The sequence below is a fragment of the Seriola lalandi genome, unplaced genomic scaffold (genome assembly GCF_002814215.2).
Source record: "Seriola lalandi dorsalis isolate HSWRI2012SDOR001 ecotype SW California unplaced genomic scaffold, Sedor1 jcf7180002054519, whole genome shotgun sequence".
Taxonomy (NCBI): domain Eukaryota; kingdom Metazoa; phylum Chordata; class Actinopteri; order Carangiformes; family Carangidae; genus Seriola; species Seriola lalandi.
This window is the reverse complement of record NW_019525072.1, coordinates 3004898-3026364: the sequence shown is the minus strand read 5'-3', so window position 1 is coordinate 3026364 and position 21467 is coordinate 3004898. Positions and strand designations below refer to the sequence as shown.

The 21467-nt window shown below is 42.5% G+C and overlaps 1 protein-coding gene across 1 annotated transcript in view; it reads left to right on the top strand.

The window, feature by feature from the left end:
* shank1 (SH3 and multiple ankyrin repeat domains 1) overlaps positions 1 to 21467 on the top strand; it is a 60352-nt gene that overhangs the window by 21213 nt on the left and 17672 nt on the right. Inside the window, exons 7-18 of the mRNA XM_087175969.1 lie at positions 37 to 153; positions 832 to 909; positions 1751 to 1817; positions 1918 to 2087; positions 3382 to 3503; positions 4213 to 4361; positions 5746 to 5859; positions 6666 to 6741; positions 20138 to 20220; positions 20340 to 20464; positions 21098 to 21233; positions 21330 to 21410. Of these exons, the coding sequence (XP_087032095.1) occupies positions 37 to 153; positions 832 to 909; positions 1751 to 1817; positions 1918 to 2087; positions 3382 to 3503; positions 4213 to 4361; positions 5746 to 5859; positions 6666 to 6741; positions 20138 to 20220; positions 20340 to 20464; positions 21098 to 21233; positions 21330 to 21410 (1318 nt within the window). The remainder of the gene's footprint in view (positions 1 to 36; positions 154 to 831; positions 910 to 1750; positions 1818 to 1917; positions 2088 to 3381; positions 3504 to 4212; positions 4362 to 5745; positions 5860 to 6665; positions 6742 to 20137; positions 20221 to 20339; positions 20465 to 21097; positions 21234 to 21329; positions 21411 to 21467) is intronic.

Genomic DNA, 21467 nt, shown 5'->3' with positions numbered 1-21467 from the left:
CCTCCCTCCCTCCCCCCATCTCCTCATGATCATCAGGCCTGTCAGAATGGTAACTCGCAGCATCTGGAGCACCTCCTCTTCTATGGGGCGGATTCCTCCTCCCAGAATGCCTCTGGAAACACTGCCTTGCACATCTGTGCTTTATACAACAAGGTACACATGTCAGCTCCTATAGAGTTCTGGTAGAGCACCGTATGTCTATTAATTCAATCCAAAACGAGTCAACCGGTCAGTCTGGCGAGCAGCGAACCGGAAGCCATGGGTGTATGGCTACTTGGCCATACAGTAACACAGCACTAAACTAAAACATACAGTGTAAGAAGCTAAAAGCCTCATAAAGCCATATGTAAGAACTTCGCCAGCCCCGGCTCCAGGCCTCCTCTCCCACTCACCATCCAGCATGAGTATCAAGACCTCCTCTGTAAGGCTTCTCTAAATCCGTGAGGAAACACAACAGAACAACTCGAACATAAATGCTTTGTATCATGCTGAAAAAGTTACACGCCTTTTTAGGTTCAGTATCCTGAATCTAAAGATTTTCAGCAGTTTCAAATGAATCAGAATCAAACATTCGAGCTGAATTCTGAAGCTGAATTATTAATAATAGCATATTATATTATTTTTTAAATTTTTACCACCTAAACAACGACAAGTGAAACTGAGATACTTAATCTGCCATGTTTAACATATTTGAAGTGACATTATAGCACAAGGAAAATGTAAATAGACACAAGACGGCACCATACTCTTTGAAGCCACTTGAACAAATGACATGCATTACTACACATATTTTTACATTAAATGTACATTAATCAACGCTGTTTGTTGCAGGAAAGCTGTGCACGAATCCTGCTCTACCGGGGAGCAAATAAAGATACGAAGAATAACAGCGGGCAAACCCCCTTTCAGGTAATGACTGAGTGCCTGGCTGCGTAATTATGTGTGTTGGCTGGTTGCATGGTTTAGTGTTTTATTAAGTTAACGTAGCAGAAAGTACCAGGGCCTAATTTCACTTTAAACCATTACTGTGCCGCGATGCACACGCAGGTCCCAGGTGGCAGGACTGTGTGTGTGTGTGTGTGTGTGTGTTTGAGACCCCTTAATCTGGATACATTAACTGTGCGGAAAAAGCCAGCTGAGACAGCCCTGTTGTGTGTGTGTGTGTGTGTTTGTTTGTTTGTGTAAAAGAGAGAGAAAACAAGCGAGAAGACGACACAGAGAAAGCACTCAAATTTGCTATATCGTGCAGTGAGCTGCATATTTTTTTTCTTTTAAAGCATTTGTGCAGTGGTGCAATGAAAGAATGTTCAAATATGTTTTCATGTGAGAGTACACATATGTGTTTGTTGCATTATCCATTTGCCTTTGACTTTGTAGTTCTAGATACCTTATAACCTGGATGACTGAGACACTGCTGGAATATTACACATGAAGGGGATAATGCGTAGGTTTATATTAATTATAATCTAAACAGGTCACAGCCATGAACCTCATTCCTGTGCAGGTTTAGAGCGCCTGCAAAATCATGCATTTTTCATCAATGGGATTTAAAATATACAGCAGCATAATGCTGCCGTAAAAGCACACAAACAGAAATATTAACCTGTTTCTGTCACCCTTGCATTCTGTGTATTAATTTGCCCTGTGTGTGTGTGTGTGTGTGTGTGTGTGTGTGTGTGTGTGTGTGTGTGTGTGTGTGCGTGCGTGTGCGTGTGCGTGTGCGTGTGTGTGTGTTATTGTTTTTTATCAGGTGGCTGTCATGTCTGGCCATTTTGAGCTGGGAGAAATTATCAAAAACCACCGGGATACGGACGTGGGTAAGTAGCTGTGTCCTGCTCTGAATTATTTCACACCTGTTTGAATATGTGAAAACTCACTGCTCACCCTCTGTCCGTCCCATCGCCCCTCACCTCCCAGTTCCCTTTGTGGAGTCTCCAAAGTACGCCCCACAGAGACGGGAGAGCGGCAGGACGCTGACAATTCCCCACCCTCACCCCTTCCTGCGGGCCAACAGTGACAGCAGCATGAACCTGCCAGACTGGATGGCAGTGCCCAACGCGCCGGGGACCAACATCGTCTCTGTGCAGGTATGTGTGTGATAGTTCAAATTCTTTACTGTGGAAACGGCAGATGACAAAACAGTCTCACCGCCAAAAAGTCCATTTAGTGATGTCCATGATATATTACTGCTGTGTCACGAAAATAACATGTTCTATATACGAACTCTATTCATTGAAAAACAATAAAAACAAAGTTGAATAAATAAAAATAAAAATATTTGAATGAGTCATATCAAGATTGCATAAAATCAGGTAGGACAGCATTTTTAAAAAAGTGCTGGAGTGATAAAAGAAAAATAAAGCAAATGCACAAGATTAAAGAGATGTTACATATGTGATTTATTGGTAAGCTGCAGCAGATACTAATGTTTTAAACCTTGACTGAAGCAGATCGCAGGTGTTCAGGAAGCTTGTTCCACAGGTGGGGAGCAGAGAAAGCTGCTTCACCTTTCTTGGTTCTGATTCTGGGAACGCTGAGTAAACCTGTCCCAGGCGACCTGAGCGGTCTAGATGCTTCATATCATAGATCGGAGATGTATTTTTTGCCCAAGACCTTTAGGGTAGATTCATCATTTTCTATAAGCCTAGAAAGCTGTGTAGAGAAACAGTTGATGAATATTTCCATTGCACAGATGGAAGCTTGAGCAGCTGATTATTGATTAAATTATAAAATTTGAACGGACATAATACAATATAACGGATGACTTTTATCAACCTCTAGTGGTAAACATCACTAATTACAACAACTTGATTATTGCTTTTTCCAGATTTCAGGTTTTCACTCCATAAATAAATCCAGTAATCTGATCAAATAAATGGCTTCTTGTTATCATCTTCTTTACAGCGGTTAAAGTGATCATGGTGAGTGATAGATATGAGACATTTGTACACACATTTAATTATATCAGTCATGTTTTATGACTGTTAGTTTTATCATCTGTAAACATTACAAGCTCAGCCAGTGAGGGAGTTTTTCTAATTAATAAAAGATGTGGAGTCAGAGCTGACACAGCCACAGGGAAGAAGAGACTATAGTTGACAATACAACAAAGAGAAACATAGAAAAAATATTAAAGTTATTATAACTAATAGTCAAACTGAATGTATTTAAAGTAGGTCAGAAAGAACACAAAAACCAGACACCAGAACATTGCAGGTTAATGTGGTTGGTTATGTAAAAAAACTGTACAAAAAGACATTGATGAGCCACACTCTGTGCAGGTATGTGCTGCCAGTTTGCAAAACTTTAATGGTTTTAATGATCTGAAAACCTCATTTCAGTTTTTACTGACATATTGTAACACGTAGATATCTTTCCCAGGGCTATAAACATACTGGTACACTGCGGAGCTCCAGCAGTCCCAGGGGGGCGAGGACACGCTCCCCGTCCCGAGGGAGGATCGGAGACAAGGAGGACCGGAGCAGGCAGAGTCGGAGACAGGGGTGAGTGTTGGCGGCTGAGAACAAGGTGCTGCCGAACAACAACCTCTCTTTCGCTTTTCTAACAAGTGCAGAGTTGAGAATTTTCTACTTATTTCTACTAATAGTCTACTGGCCCATAAATATGTTTAAATGTATCTTATCTAAGTCTAAAGGGCTGTAAAAGTAGTTAAATGTTGTTTTTCAGTCTTCAGTATCAGGTCTGTGAATGTTTTTTTTGTGGTGAATTAGCTCATTTTAATGTGTGAAACAGCGGTTTTGTGAAGTGAGGTTAGTCAGATTTGTAATAACTCAGTAACTCTTTACTTCAAAGAAAACTAGAATAAAAATCAAAATAAAGATCCCAGTGTGATTAAGTAAGTTATATTATTACTACGGATATTATGACTTTTCCCTTTTTCTCTGGGTTATTTAGTCAGCTGTATCTATAGGGAAGAGTTGTTGGCTTTGAACTGTCTCGAATATAATACATCAAAATAGATTAAACCACCCAACTGTATATAAAGTAGTTCAAAATGGCTCCCCCTCAACGAGTTTCAGTAATATATAATAAAATAGTATGAAATGGGCCTTAACAAGGGCTTTTACTTTTGATATTTCGAGTACTTTTTGCAGTTCTGTCCTCTGACTTATAGTTTTGTATTTCTACTTTTACTAGATTTTAGTACTTGATTTTTATCTCTGTCTGTCCCACCTGCTCCCTCCCACCCAGGCCTGCCCCCGCCACCACCACCGTACAAACTGCGGGGCAGCGCAGACGCCTCTACAGCGCAGTCCCAGGACGAGTCTTTGTAGCTACTCGAGCACACTCTGCACAGGGAGAGCGAGAAATTAGTTTCAATAAGGGAGACAGGGTCAAAGGTGAGAATCTGTGCATTTTCACATTGTGATGGTGTGTTCACATCTGTGTGTGTGTGTGTGTGTGTGTGTGTGTGTGTGTGTGTGTGTGTGTGTGTGTGTGTGTGTGTGTGTGTGTGTGTGTGTGCTGGAGCATAATACTGCATTTTGTCTTCCACATGAGTTGAAAGTGTCTATCTGTTTGGGAGTCAGTGTTTGTTTACACCTGATACTAACTGGATTGTAAAGTCCTCCAGAGGTGCGTTGAAGGGCATTTTGCCCCTTTAACAAGAACGTATCAAAGGAATGAATCTCTACATGAATCAGAGACGCAGTTTTGAAAGGTACACACATGAATTGAGACACATTCAGAGACATGCAAAGCAACTTTACAGACACCTTAAAAAGATTGAGTGTAACATGCACTTACATGTGCAGTATATGCTTGTCTCTGTTTTGGCACTTTGGCATAGCCCCAAATTGTTCCTTATAATATGTAAGCTGCTGACTGCAGGGGTTTAACAGTTTCAGAGGTGAGATTTAATTAACAGCTCTTAAGCTAACACCATTTAGCTAACTGATAAAGTATTCTGGACACAAAGCCAGATGCTGCATCACAAGCACATTTAGTTATTTACCTAGCATTAGCTAATGCTAATGGCAAATATCCAGTGGCTGCAACAGCATGGCTAATGCTACCAAATGAATGCTCCCTCACACACCCGTAAGACACAGGGCATAGGATGCCACGTGAGCGTCACACTGATGTTTTATTCATGGCCACCTGACGACTGTAAATCTAATATTTTACTCACCTTTTAGACTTTAGACTCTGTTTTCGAGAGAACCAAGCAAGATGTTTTCACCTGCTTTTAGTTGTTGTGCTAAGCTAAGCTAACCCGTTGCTGGCTGTAGCTTTGAATTTAAAAGACAGACATGAAAGTCTTATCTCACTCCCAGCTAATAAGTGTAATTCCCAAACTATTGCCTTAAGCATCTCTTGAAGAAACAATGAATTGACGACCATTAACAACAACACTTTAAAAATATAAATTCACTCAAGAAGTCTTCAGATGAGTTTGTCATTTCCTAACATGAGTGTAAGGTCTCTATATATGTTTGTATTCAATGTCTGCAGGTATGAATATGTGTGTGTTTGTGAGTGAGTCTAAGGTGTCGCCAGGTATGTATGTCTTGGTGAGTATGTAGGAGGTTTGCATGTCTGTGTGTGTGTCTACATTATTTCCTTTCAGTCTGTATAATATTGTCTTTTTGTGTGTGTTCATTTCTCATTGGTATCTGTGTGTGTGTGTTTGTGTGTGTGTGTGTATGGGTGTGTGTGTGTGTGTGTGTGTGTGTTGGGTTGCCTTTCTTCATGACACACTGGTCTTTCCTCCCCTTCCTCTAGTGTTGAGCGTTGGCGAGGGCGGTTACTGGGAGGGGACAGTCAGGGGTCGCACAGGCTGGTTCCCCTCCGACTGTGTGGAGGAAGTGATGCTTCGAAGCCAAGACAACCGATCAGGTGCTCACCACCAGTCACACGCACTCACAGATAAACACACACACGCACACACACACAGCAGGGTCATCCTGAAAAACATCCAACTAGATTAGCCTTAAAATGCTAATTTTGTTATTATGTGACCATGTAAATTAAAGACAATAAACTGCTATTCCTCTTGTATTAAATTGTTTAGTAAATCTACAATTATAAACATTAGGTCTGCAACTAATAGTATTATTTTAATTAATTAATTTAATTTTAAATTAATATATCAATTGTTATTCTGATTGACTTTTTTGGCAAGAAAGTGCCAGAAATAATTAATAATCTTTAGCCATGTCAGCAGCTCTGTTAGACTTCGAGCTACATCCTAACGTCAGCATGCTAACATGCTCACCATGACAACATGAACATGCTGATGTTTAGTAGATATAATGTTTACCAGGTTCACCATCTAAGTTTAGTGTGATAGCAACGGTAAATACAAAGCGCAGCTGAGGTTCTGGTTTTGTAGGTATTTAAAGTAAAGTATTTGACACATTCAAATTTTTATAAATTGACATCATATTTATATATTTAATTCTGGACCAAAGTGGTGCATAGTACCGTCGCTAGATCTACGCTAGCATGGCTAAAACAGGCACTTCACTACTTCTCTGAGCTACTTCTCAAAGATTTTCAAGTTACAGTGACAGCAATTCAAGATAAACAGCAAGTCATCACATTTGAGAAGTCGTTACTTGAATTTATTTAACATAAACATTTAGTTTAGTAAAATTCCACAAATCATTTTTCCTGATGTCCCTGTGATTTTGGGTTTTCAGAGAGCCGCGGAGAACGAGCCAAAAGGCTGTTCCGCCATTACACGGTGGGATCCTACGACAGCTTTGATGCTCCCAGGTAAGAGTGGCCTTGCCGCTAGCCGTCACTGACGTAGTGTGAACTGAACAACTGCCTGTTTGATCCGAAGACACAGCGGTGTGCACAGGGTTAGTGGTGGGTTCATTCAGGGTAAGGTCACACCAGAGCGGTGCTTCACCTACCAGAGGGGTATTTGAGCTGAACACAAGGGTACTCTTACTACTACTTAGATGCTCCAGTTAGTATCCAATAAAATATTATTACTTCACCTGAGAACTGGACATGACCACCACTGTTTCCTGTCGTTGCCCAATGAGCTGCTCTAACTGAGGGGACGAGGTGTTAAGTTCTTTGCTTAAGAGTGTGATGTAACTCGTCTATCCTCCTTCATTACAACGCTACTGCTTGACTGTTTGGACGTACAGCACATGCTGGCAGGGGGTTTGTTTGTATGGTAACACATCTATCCAGATAAGATGATTCATGTAGTGATTCACAGGTTCCACTGGGTACTTTGGATTGTGTGATGTACTGTGTTGTGGGTGATTCCTGCAGTATACCGATCTGCCTGCTTTCACATTGGAGTCATCCTCACGGCAGAGGTTTACCTGCTATGTTTTGACTAGCTGTTTTTTTTTTTTTTTTTTTTATTTGCTGAATTTAACCTGAGCAGACAGGCAGATTTTTGTCATATCAGGATGTTCCTTCCTTTGTGTGTCTGCCTCTTTGACTCTGAGGTGCAGAGCTGTGTTGCCAGGCTGCGGTTTTCTTTTTTTTAGGTGGGCTGAACTTGTCGGTGATGTCGAAGGTGCTTTCAGACCACTCTGATGAGTAAGGCTGAAATTTCTTTGTGTTGACCAGTGTTATGAAATCACCAGATGACCATTCCCTGAACTGATGCATATGTATAACTGCGCCATGGGACTAGCCACAGATAATCTTGTCTTAGAATAACAGCTGAGATCTTCAACTTTTAACAGAAGGTCATTATGCGTTCTGTGTTAATACAGATAGTCATCCACCTACTGCGACTTAATCAGCATCTGGTCTTTCACAGCTATTCATTAGCTATTTATTATACAGTTCAACACAACCAGAAAATATTCATTGCAGCTTTTTGAACATAGATCCAGATCTTCTAGAGGTGATCTGTTGACTCACGAGCGTAAAAAAACTCTCCTGTAGCGACTTTGGCTGTGTGACTTCATCTCATTAAGTCAGACTAATATAATGTCATTCCCTTTAATGCCTTGCATCTGCATCATGGCGGCTGCAGTGTCGCTTTGAGGCAAACTCATTTCAGTGTCCAGGACTTGGACGGAGCAGAGAGAGAATTATTTACATAGAAATAAAGCCGTTATCAATCACATGTATTATTTACGTGAAATCTCTGCCTTGTCCCTCTCTCTTTCCCTCTTTTACCACTCATTATCATTCTTCATGATTCCTCAGCTCTCTCTGTAAAGGCCTGCAGTTTTTTTCCTTTTTTCTTTTCATGTTTTCTTTTCTCTTTATCCATCCCGCTAACAGTGTTTCTCACTCGGCCGTGCACATAGCATCATTTATTATTAACATTCTTTTCATCAACAGTGACATTTCATGCAAACGACACACTCAGCCATGCAAAGTGACACACATATGTTTGTGGACACACGCTTAACACACACACACACATACATCATGGATAATTAAGGCTGTGTGTTCTGCAGCATAGACGGAGCCCGAGACTGTTTGTTTGGCCAAGCAGGCATGGCTGACTCAGAGCCGCCTACTTTCGCAGCCTTTATCTCTACATGTAATATCTCACCTATCCTTCCTTTCATCCCTCTACATTTGGCCGCATATCCTGACCATCTCTGCATCCCTCCCTCGCTTTCTATTCATCACTGCTATTGCTTACCCCCCTGTACTTTTTAATTTTCTTTCTATCACCCTCTCTCCCCTGTGGTGTCTCCATCTGGAGGTCAGACAGTGAAGGGCACTCTAAAGGGAGAGGAGGGCTAGGGAGCGGGATGAAGAGCTTGGGTGAAGGAAGAAAGGCATCCCATGTTTACAAATGGGTGAAAAGAGACACATGTATTGTCTTTTTTTTTTTTTTCCTTCAAGCATCAGGAGACCAAAGCAGGGTAGAAAAAAAGTCGGAAGAAAGACGCCGTCTGCCACTTTAACATACTACATTCTGTCTGTGAAAACCAAAGCAAGACCGAAATGGATTTTCAACGCTCATATGATTCTAATAATTTTTTTTTTATTAGGGATGGAAACCTCAGTTGGTTGATCGGCTTCCTGATCAACCACATTGGTCCAGACTGAAATAAATCATAAATGATTTGATGGATTGCCATTGCCAAATTGTTTGCAGACATTCATGTTTCCCAGACGACGAATCCTTGATGTTGGTGACTAAATAATACTTGCAAAGCTAGCATTCAGCCTCAGCTGTGCTTTGTGCTTAGTGCTCATTAGTAGGTTTGGGCGATATCCCAAATTTTATATCTCAATACAGTCCAGCCCAAGTATCGCGATATATGATATTATCATAGTGGATGTTGGGTTATAATATAATTACATTCTTGTATTTTATGTTTCAGGTATAAGCCATACTGCCACTAAACGGCAGTTCAAAAATGTATTTGTCACATGCCAATGTACAATGTTCAGTAAGCAAAGTAGTGAAATGTGAGCCGGACTTGGCAGCAGGGCAGACTGTTTCATTATGATAAATATTGCATATGGCAGGTAATATTGCATAATTCAATATTCGAAACCTACTTAATGGCAACTGTAAGCATGCTAATATGCTAAACTAAGAGAGAACATTGTGCCTGCTAAACATCAGCATGTTAGCACTGTTACTGTACACATGTTAGCATGTAGCCCAATGCACAGCTGTCCCTCACAGCTGCTAGTATGACTGTAGTATGTTAATTTTGTTTAGTCATATTTTTGAGCTGAAATTTTCATCAGCCAATATTGGTTAACATATCTTTTATTTAGACCATGTCCCACTCCCCAAGTGTTTCTCCCAGCACTGTGTTTTTTAAGAGAGGAAAAGCCTCTGAAACTGTATTTAGGTCACAGAGAAACAAAGCTCTCTGTTGAAGAACACACTATAGACACAATAAAACCACAATCATCCATGTGACCCTGGCAGATCATTGATATACTCACTCTTTGCTCCGTTTAACTGTGTGATGGACACTCTGAGGTCTGATGATACTGAATTTGTTTCACTCTCTCACAAACGGACCTAATAGATTTTTGATCTCATAATCAAAAACGACAGATGTTGGTGAGGTTCTGCTCATGGATCGTAGCTGCTGAATAGACGCTAGTTGTAATCGAAGCAGATTTTACTTTGTAATTAGCCATTACAAACTAGAAGAAATTGGTTATTACATTAAAAAAAATTAAAAGGCTGAATCAGGATGACCCGCTCCTGGATTGTGTTAGATGACCAAGGCACTGCTCTTACAAAATACCTGGTGTAAAGTTAACTTACATAACTTTTGCTGAATTGCAGTAACCGTTACATGATGGTAGAGGCCTAAAAATCCTGTAACAGGTGGATAAACAATAATACAGTCAGTGAACTGGCTCAGTAAAGAGCGGTGTCTACCTTAGGCTTGCTCACATTAGCCACCATAAGCTACTGGTCATACCAGAACTGAATTAAGTGTGCGTTTTATTTCCTATGAATTCAACTTTTATGTTTTTGTCTTCTTTCATAAGTTGCACATTTTAAAGGCATGAGGCTTTTGTTCCCGTTTTTTTTTTAACGCCTGAACGAGACTGACGGGTTGATATCCAGTTCTTTGATGAACGCCTGACATTGGCCCAGCATATTGGTTAATCTGTAATGGACAGAGTCATCCTCTCTGTCACTCACTGATCCTCACCTCCCGTTCAGCCCACTGACTGTCATTGACAGCCTGATTTATTTATTTTTTATTTTTTTCAGCACAGGACAAGCCGTGACAGTTATAAGGCGTAATTACTGAAACCCGGCAGTCAGCAAGATGAACTGCTTTAACTTGATAATGTGGTGTGGTGATTACATTAACAAGAGCGAAAGCACTGAGGAATATGATGACTTGGGAAGCGGCGCTGACAAATGACAAACAAATGGGGAGACGTTAGGTACGTCTGTCATGCCCCTCCACCTTAAATGTCTTTTTAATCAACACCCGTTTGTCCTCAACCTACTTTACATCTTTCCTCTCATCTGCTCCTCTTCTTTCCCATCACAGCCTTTTTTCTCCTTGGGTGGCTGCATTTATATTATTTATACTCCCCACCTTTTTTTCTTTTTTTTTTACTAAGGTCTGCAACAGTCAAATTCAGGCCACTCAGTCAGTTGGGGTGAGACATGCTCTAAATATTTCAAATCAGGACAGACTAATAAGAGGAAGGAAAAGCAATGAGAAATTTGAAGTAAAATAGAATTTACTGAGAAGAGGAGGAGTAGACCGCGTGGCAGGAAGCGGTCCGCAGGAATAAGATGCTTCCACTAGACGCTGGTGGTGGTGATGAGGAATGGGAACGTCTTCAGGAGAGGAAGACTTCTCATCAGAGGGTTTGATTGCCACAGGTGAGGTAGTCCTTCACAGTGCTGAATGACAGCAAAGACAGAGAGAGAGAGAGCACTTTTAAAGTTTGACAGCTTACATGTGATTGGCTAAAGGCCGGCATGCCAGGTTGTGATTGGATGAAAAGAGCGTGTGATTTAGAAGAAATGCGCAAGGAAATGGTCTTCCTGACGACCTTCCCCTAAGCATCATTTGGGTGATATTGAACCGCTGTGGTGATCAGGTGAAAATGTTTTCTACAAATCAAGTCTGATCTGTTCTCAGGTCTGAGCAGCATTAATGACAGAGGGAAAATGTTGACTTGCAGTGACAATTTAGCTGTTTATCTTTCTTTTCTTTTTTTTTTTGACATCCTGTTTCATATAGCTCCGACCACAATGACCTGCTTTTGTGAAAGAAGTTCATCACTCATTGCTTACGGTGGCCGAGGGAGATCATGCACTCCCACAGAGGAAAAGACAAAATTTCCTCTTTGACAACATTTAGGAAGTATTTAGAAAAAGAAAAAATTAAAAATAACATAAAGAACCCTGCAGAAAACACAGGTAAATACTGAAATGCTGCAAGTTGTAAATTCATGTCAGTGGTGTATATCCTCGCAGGCTTTCACTGTTTACTGGTGATTTCTTTGTTTCTTTATGCTGCTTATGTTTTGTCAAATTGGTGCAGATGTTTCTTCATTTGTTTGGGTTGTTTGTCTGTTTTCTCGTGGTTTTCTGAAGAGCTTCTCTGTTGCCCGCTGTCACAAAAATTAAGAGCAAAAATACATTTAAAAAATTTCGTTGGAGTAAGAACCTCATCTATTAATTTGCATAATCTTCTGGGATGAAAAACATACATTATGTAGAGCTGAATCATCTCCTGTTAAACATAACAGCATGTACTGACATACTGTATATTATTGAACCGACTGTAACATGGAACTGAGTGTTTGTTTCTACTGTAGCCTTGAACTGGCCTGGAAACACTCTAACTTTGTTTTTCCTCAATAAAACAGATGAAAGCCATAAACCCATAGTTCATCCGCTCTCTGTGTCCTTGCCACAGATGCACCGAGCAACTCAACACAATCTGTACATGCTGCTGCTCCTCTGCCAGCCCACATGAGACCGTTTTTTGGGCCAACAGTGGGTCAAATAAGGATGAGCGAGCACGCAGTTTGGAGGAGAGAGGCAGAGCACCCTGCTAAACGCTGCTGTGGTGGTTCGGTGTTTTTCTTGTAAGGCACATGCGTCGCCTCGAATATGTAACACAACAGTTGGTTGACGCAGTTTTTGCATGTTTTGCAAACTTGTGCGACTCACCACCTTACATGAGTTTTTTTTTTTGGGCTGAAATTTGCAACAAGAGAGAGAAAACTGCATCAAAGAATGTGAATGTGTGTGTTTCCGTTTTGCCGTAGAACGACAGACACACACACACACTTACAGGACGGATTACGCGGACATGCACATAAACACAAACACACAGTCATGTGGACATTCTGCATGTTGGCTCTCCTGCTCCCCCCCCCTCCCTTCTCTCTCTCTCTGTCTGTCTCTCTTTCTCTCTCCCTCTCTCTCTCATCACACATGCATGCACACACAAACACAGATACTGTACACACAGGATCATAGCGGTGTAGCCTGACATGCAGGGAGAGAAACAAAAAGGCAGAGATGAGAGAGGACGAGAGCTGTGATCGTCCTCGAATGCAGGAGGGAGGCAAGAGGGTGAGAGAGAGAGAAAGACAGGGGAAAGAAAGAGAGAGGGACGTCGAGAGGGAAGGAAGGAAAGAAGGAAGGAGGGAGGGAGGGAGGGAGGGCAAGTCGACGGAGGACAGCTCTTCGACATACGGGGAAGGAGGCTCTGGCTAAGAGATGATGTGAGTGCCTATTTGAGAGAATCTGTACCTCTCTCTCTCTCTCTTTCTCTCTCTCCTCCTCCTCCTCTTCCTCCTTCCGCCACTCATCCGCCAGCTGTTTCTCTGTCCTCTCTCCTCTTCCTGTCTGCGTCGACCCCCCCGCTCCCTCCTTTCCGTTGCTCTACCCTCTCATTCATGCTTTGTTTACAGCTAATGTGAGGAAAGAGTGTGGTGTGTGTGCGCGTGTATGTGTGTGTGTGTGTGTGTGTGTGTGTGTGTGTGTGTGTGTGTGTGTGTGTGTGTGTGTGTGTGTTGGAGGTTGGAAAGAAGGAAAAAAAAGGGGGGTGGGTGTGTGCGGTTAGTTAAGTGTGATTTAAAGGCACGTGGGGTCAATAACAGCAGGAGGACAGCAGCAGAGGCTCCAGAAGGATCTGACGTTGTCATATAATCAGCTTTTTTTCTGTGTAATATTACATAATAATAATTTAACTTGTCATTCATCGTTATGTCACATAATGATGATCACACCTTTTCTTTTAAACTTCAAGAGCCCCCTGCCCCCCTCCCTTTGAATGAATTATTCCAGATAGGACTCTACTGTATAGCAGAGACTTATCTCAGTGGCATCTGTTTTTATGAATGGGGAATCATGGCAGTGATAGATACATAGAGTGAATACTATACATATGAACTATAGGAGGGGTGTGTATAAGGAGGGGGGGGCGTGAAGAGAAATTGATGAAGGGGCAAAATCAGGATGGAGGAGGAAGAGTGTGTGGTTTTGCTGGTTGTGTGTGAGTTGATTGCATGAAAGCATGCATGTCTGGGACTGTGTGTATGTGTGTGTGTTTTTGCATGAAGCCCCCCTGCTAAGAAACCCAATCACCTCTCACACTCTCTCTCTCTCTCTCTAAATTACCTCATTTCTCTCTCTCCCTTTTTTTAAGCCACCTTATTCCCCCTCCCTTTCCCCCTGCTCCTCTTCTCTCTCCCTCTCTTTCTCTCCCTCTCTCTCTCTGTGTCGCAGTCACAGCGAACCATCTCCATCTCTCTCTCTCTCTCTCTCTCTCCCATTCCTCCTCTCTCTGTCTTAAGTATGAAGGGGCTGGGAGAGCTCGGCCCTCTCCCTTTCCCTTCTTCCATCTCTCTCTCCTCCTCTTCCTCCTCTCCTCCTCCTCCTCCTCTCTTGTGGCTCGCGCTCGCTGCTGTCTCGCTGGAAGACGAGAAGGAGAAGGAGCAGGAGAAGGAGGAGGAGGAGAGGGAGGGGAGGAAATGGCGATGGGGGCATGCGGCGAGGAGGATCTCTCCCTCTCCCTCTCCCTCTCTTCTTCCTGGCCGTCGCTCGGCCCTGTGAATAGGAGTGTCTGGTTCATTTACAGGTACCTGCCATGGCTTTTTATACCCCCCCCCCCTTCCCTCCCTCCCTCTCTCATTCTCTCTCTCTCTGTCTCTCTCCCTCCAGTTGCTGGGGGAGATGTGTGGGGGGGTGGTGGAGGAGGGAGGAATGCATGCATGTGGACATCATGGATGGCAGGGCAGGATCGATTTGATAGATTGACAGATGTTGCAACGCATGCTTGCAGACGGATGTGTTTGATTCAGTGTCTGACTGCGTGTGTGTGTGTGTGTGTGTGTGTGTGATGTATATGTGTGTGTGAAGACGGACGAGAGCTGCTGCTGCACAGCCCCGGTGTCTTAGCAGTGCAGCCGCTCTGTGTTTCGCTGTGTGAACATGTGTGTGTGGCGTTTTCTTTCTCTCTGCTTTGAATCGCTCTCTGAACAAATGTCCTCTAGCAATGCTGCACCGGCAGAAGTGATGCTCGCTGCTGCTACTGATGTGCAGATTGATTACATGTTTGTTTGTGTGCATGCATGCCTATGTTTGTGTGTGTATATGTGTATGTATGTGTATGTGTGTGTGTTGTATGTGCATGGATGGAGGGTTTGCTGTTGTCGATCATAACACAAGGGTATAGTAGGCAGATGTCTTTTCCTCTGTTGGCTGGGTGATTGCATGTGTTTTTGTGTCCTGTATGATGTGTGGCGTGTTTTCGGTATGTTTACCTGTGTGTGTGTGTGTGTGTGTGTGTGTGTGTGTGTGTGCGTGTGCGTGTGTGTGTGTGTGTGAGAGGGGGAGAGAGACAGACTGCCGACAGAATGGAAACAGCGCATGGTGAAGGAGTTTTAACGATGCAGCATGCATGACAAGTTCTTCTTCTTCTTTCTGACACCTCTACGGAAGCCTGCTGGACCAAACCTGGTTAATATGCCTTGGCTTGGTACCTATGTAGTACGAGACACACTGTGCGTTGTGCTGGATTGTGCAGCCCAGTCGCTCGTATCTGAGACACTGATGACAACACTGGGCCGCTGGTACTGAGGAAGCAACACTGAGTGACACTGTCACCGTGTGCCAGTTCAGTGGCTCCTCTGAAGGATGCGGCCCATGAAGGTGGACCCGAGAGGCTGAACCTGCCCCTCCTCTCTAAATGAGACACAGACACCAAAACTAATTGTTTATACAGGTGTCGACTTGGAAAGAAAACAAGTTTGCCATTCTCAAAGAAAAGTGTAGATGTGAGTGATAAACTGGGTTAAGTTTAAAGATGCTCAAAGTTGCATTACAAGTTTAGCAAACACATTACGGACACCTAGCAAAGCCTGCATTCAATTTCCATGGTCTGGTTGGTGTAGTATATTTACTATCTGAATACAAATACCTGCAATTATGTTGAAGAGGATCGCCCGAGCGCTCTGTTAATCAATTGAGCAGCTCACACTGGGGGACACTGGAGGCTTCCAAGGAGAAACCGGTTGGGCTGCTTTCGAACCGGGACAGGCCTTGTTAGCCCCTGTAGCCATGTATTCGGCCACTGAACATGGACACAGCTAATGTCGCTTAAAGTTGATGACATCCTCGAAGACAGCAGAGCATTGGACTTAGTAGTTGCCGCTGGTTGGAGGAGGATGCAACCAAGCACACACAAACACAAACAGACACCCTGAGTGAGTATGGGATGAGTAGTATAACCTACATATGACAGTTACGAACTGACACATCATCCAGCTCTTCATGGAAGAACATTGGTGATTGGCTTGGTGTTCTCACTGATGCTGAGAGTGCGTCTATGCAGTGGTCCTGCATTTTCTGCTGCTTTGCTATCACCTTTCTTAACATTACACAATGCTGCTGGATTAATAGAACTGGCTCACAGGCAGTTATAAGGCACCATTTGTTTAAAATAACCAAAAACGTCAAGCTCGCTGATTCAGAGCTCATTATTGACCTCGGTGATGGATGTAATAGTTTGTCATGGGTGATTTTTGAGGCATTTTTTCGTGTTGTCCCTCATATAAAAGTTATATAAAATATAAGACGAGGAAAACTTCCGTAATGCAAAAATATGATTTGCTGTCGGTGTTAAGTCGCCTGCACACTAGCTGAATTTCCATGGTTGTTCAGCTCAATAATTGAATGAATTCCAGTGACCTGTTGCTGGTGTTGCCTGCAGGGACAGAGCAGGCCTGCAGAGTCAGTGTGATGAGTTTGTCTGCATTTACCAGTACCTGATTTAACTAATCTAAACCTGACAGTGCAGATCTTAGGGGAAGTAGTTGTTTTTTTTAAGTGTATGAATGCAGGTTTTTGTCACCTGCTACCAGCACAGATTGTTTGAAGTAAACATCTGAAACATCTAAATCCAGGGAACGAAACTTCAGAGATCATATATCAAGATTACTTTGCAAAATCCCAAACATTAATCTATATTCAAGACTCGATCCTAGCATAATATTTGTGTGAATGTGTACAGTATAGCGTATGTTCATTTATTCACTTGGCTGTTCAGAGTGTCTGAGGTCTGGGCTGGGCAGCAGAACTGAACAGAAGAGGACAAGAATAACAAAGAGACAGAGCCTTGGCAGAGACAGAGAGGCTCTCGCTGCCTGTGGAGAGCGTGATGCACTCAGTCGACTGAATGAAAAAGATCATGAGGGGGGAAATGTGATTAGATAAAAAATGAGTGAATGATTAGAAGTTTGGAGAACAAGGGGAGGGAGAGCCAATATAGATACAAGTATGGAGGGGGCGGAGCCATGAGGATGGGAAAATCGTAAAAGCCGGTGAAGAGAGAAAGAGAGAGGGATGAACAGATGGAGTGGGCTGGGACTATTTTGGTGCACGATGGGATTATCAGCATGTGGTTACAGTATGTTACAGCTGACATGGCATATATACCTCTGTGACTCACTGGCTGAATGGTTGCACGGATGGACTCTCCATTCATAACACTAGAGTTCCTGATGCCTTAGAGGCAGAGCTGTTCCTAATGCCCAACTGGACCCAAGCGGTTTGAGCCAGAGTGGTCAAGTGTCCACATGTGTGACGAACCTCTCATGTCAGTAGGATTATGGGCCTAGTGGTCCAAGGGGTCAGGGGGCCCCTTGGGCTAGAGACTCTGTTTGATGAGACTGTTAAGGTTTCTTGACTATAAAGAAACTTGGAATGACTACAAAGAGAAACAAAACAATATAAAGACTCACAAAATGACCACAGATGACCATGAAGAGATGCAAAATGACCCCATACATGTACAAAACAACTACAAAAAGATGCAAAATGTCCAGAAAAAGATACAAATTGACCACAAAGGGGAAGCAAAAATGACCTCTTTGAATTTGTGGCTCTTGCTCTTATGCAAGAGGGGTGGGGGGCCTTTCACATGTCTGTGCTCGGGGGTCCATTGTCTCATAATCCGTCCATGACAAAAGGACAACAAAAGCCTCTTATAATCAGCACAAACACAACTGAGAGAGAAAAAATAACACCTTCACAGGCAGGTGGACTGGACTAGGACAGGTGCATTTTGATAGCTGTTTATTTGCTTTTGAAAATAACATAATTCTGTGAAAATGTGTGAATCCAATCATTGTCATTAAATCCACCAATATAAAATACAACAATATAGAAATACTCCTGTATAAGTTAAAGTCTTATCTCTCTTAAAATCAAACTTAAGTAAAAGTACAGAAGTTTTAGTTTAGTTCAGTGGTTCTCAACCTGTGGATCTGGCCCCTCCAACAGGTCACAAGGGTCACATCTGACCCTTCTGACATTTTGGACTTTTCTCTAATCTTTGCTTCCTTGTGAATTATTGGATAGTTTAGCCTGTTTAGGCCTTGAAAAATAACGAGGCTCAAGTAGAGGCTGCTTCTTGTGAGGGTTCACATGATAGAAAGGTTTCATCTTCATGTGCTGTATATGTTCATGCAATGTATTATATTTTAGAAATGTGTGATATGTTTTTAATGTAAATTCTCAATCTGGGAAGTAACTTTCAGCTTTATTAGTCAATTAAATCTAAAAAAATGTAGGTAGATGAAGTATAAAGAAACAAAAACTAGACTTTTACTCAAGTAAGTACCTCAAAATTGCCATTGAAGGTACAGTACTTAAGTAAATGTGCTGTGTTATTTTCCACCACTCTCTGCATAACCCCGAATCTGTTTGTGCCACAGGACAGAGCCGAGAGCTCACTGTACTGTATGGGCTCCACCTGTGAGCATACAGTGCCTGTTCTCTGCTGTCAGTGACTAATAGCGTACCATTACATGGCTTGGCTCTGGTGTGGACCTACTCAAGCAAGTTTCCCCGCGTCCAGTTCTCGCTGTTGCTGAGGCAACAAGCAGCGCCGTCATTACTGTATATAGCATCTCTTACTGAGGTTCTGGTAGAAACCGGCTCTGGGCTCGCTGTCAAAAACATACAGCAAAGTGAAGCACAGCAAAACACTTGTTTTATGTCACCAGTGTACCGTGGAGACTGTGGCATGTGTTACAGTTTAATGGTGGTTAGGGTTTGAGTGATGGCTGTTGTTTTGAATTGAAGCTGCAGTAGATATTCAGGTTTTTTATTTGACCTCTCTGAAGTAAGCCTGTGTATATTCTCATTTGTCCAGGTCATAGTATCCTAAAGGAGTTTTTTAAATCGAAAACAACTGGACTAGGTTATTTGTCTGGGAAGACGTTTCACCTCTCATCCAAGAGGCTTCATCAGTTCGTGTACGCATCTGACCAGGCTAGGACTGGTCCTCTCTGAAGTATTTGTTGTTGTCATCACATCGGAAAGGCTTTTAAACACGGCTCAGAACATGGGACACTTTATATTGTCACTACTAATAATGATAATAGAAAAATATAAAACAGTAACATATTTAAGGGTACATAAATGTAACCTTAACCCTAACCCTTAACCCATTGTTACATCTACATTAGGAATATGAATTAAACAAACAGCCTCTCCATTCACTCTAAGGAAGAGGACAGTCACCAGTTTCGATCAGATATATATATAAATATAAATCTAATACACAGTTTTTACTTTATTTTTGAAGATATAATGCTTTATTTTACAGGTCCTCTATTTTGATTTTATTTTTCTTAAAAACTCAAATATAATGAGAAACTACTTCATAGCTACAGCAATTAACACTTTCTCCATTTCCTTTATTACTTGTTGTGAATTGCAAAGATTTTACTTGGAAATATCCCAGACATTTACAGCTAAATACCAGCTAATTTCTCTAGAGGAAATTATGAGGAAAGTTTCCATCCAAATCAGCTGGAAAATGTGGGAGCTGTAACATAAAGTGAAACCAATTTTTAACAATGTATAAATTACACGTTAGGGTCCTAGTATCAATCCAATATAATTTTGAAATGAGTTTGAAGTGAGCCTCGTGTTGGTGGTGATGTCATCAGAGGGGGACACAGCAAGAGGAGAGGAGACAGCAGAGGAGATGAGTGGTGTTGTTGGTGAAGGAAAGAGTTGACAGCAGAAAGATAAAAGTTGTGATTTATTGATTTTAAAACTTGACTTTCCACTCATAGTCTCCATTGATTAAGGCAGAGAGTGAATGCAAGGACGTACAGCACATGTCATCTTTGTCTTCTGTCTTTCATATCCGTCTGTTTCTGTGTCTCTCCTCCGTCTCCTCTCGGCTAGCGACTACATAATCAAGGAGAAGACAGTGCTTCTGCAGAAAAAGGACAGCGAGGGTTTTGGCTTTGTGCTGCGAGGAGCCAAAGGTAAGAAAATATGAAACCAACCCCCCTGCCTTACAAGCACACTGATTTAGTTCTGATCACATGTGATGTATTGTATTATGTTCAGTGCTAATGCTTCCTCTCCTGCCTCATGTCAACAGCTCAGACTCCTATCGAGGAGTTTACTCCCACCCCAGCCTTCCCTGCCCTGCAGTACCTGGAGTCAGTGGACGAGGGCGGCGTGGCCTGGAGAGCCGGACTCAGGATGGGGGATTTCCTGATAGAGGTACTGCCATGATTTACTACTGCGTTATCCGCGCGGATCTGAAAGCAGTGACAGGTTTGCTATGGGGCTTTCCGAACATGTACAGAACAAGAAAAGTAATCACAGTGCCAACATCTTCAAAGTCCTCTTTTTTTAAAAGACATGTTTAATCTGCATCTGGATCCAAATCTCAATCAAAAATTTGCAAACTGCAAAGAAAAAGCCCTCGACACTTAACTCAAAATCTATTATTATCCTGAAGTAAATTTGGTTTGCAAGGTATTAAACATACAAGTCACAGGAATACTTTGATGAAATGAATAAAATAATATAAAATATTAAAAGTAAATATACTTAGTGAAAGTAAAAAAACAGCGGGAGATCAAGACAAAGATAGAAACACTTGTTCCAGCCCGTAAAAAGTATATAAAGTTAAGATTTCAGCCTGATTCAAGATTCCTAAAGTTGTAGACCCACTGGTATTTCGTGTATTTAAATCAAATGTGTAGAGACCCTCAACTGCACATAATCACTTGTCTATCTCGTCTCCTGTCAGCCTGTCTGTTGACACAGCTGTTATAATCCGCCGCCACCAGCTGGCAGATAACTCCATCACTCTTTGTCCCTCTCCACTCCTCTGTGCCTCCGGCCCAGGTCAACGGTCAGAACGTGGTGAAAGTCGGACACCGGCAGGTCGTCAACATGATCCGCCAAGGTGGCAACAGCCTCATGGTCAAGGTTGTCATGGTTACCCGCAACCCCGACATGGAGGAGGGTTCGAGGAAGAAGAGTAAGTCCCGTCGGTGAACGCTGGTGGCAACTGAGCCGTGATCTTCAGCGGTTCGACCGATCACTGCTGCTCTTTTCTCTGCCCTCTCCCCTCCAGTTCCCCAGCAGAGTAAGAGGCTGAGCACTCCGGCCATCGCCCTGCGATCCAAATCCATGACTTCAGAGCTGGAGGAGATGGGTAAGAAACAGGCTTAGAGAAACTCTCTCTCTTCTTTTAGGGATTTGGGGGGGGGGG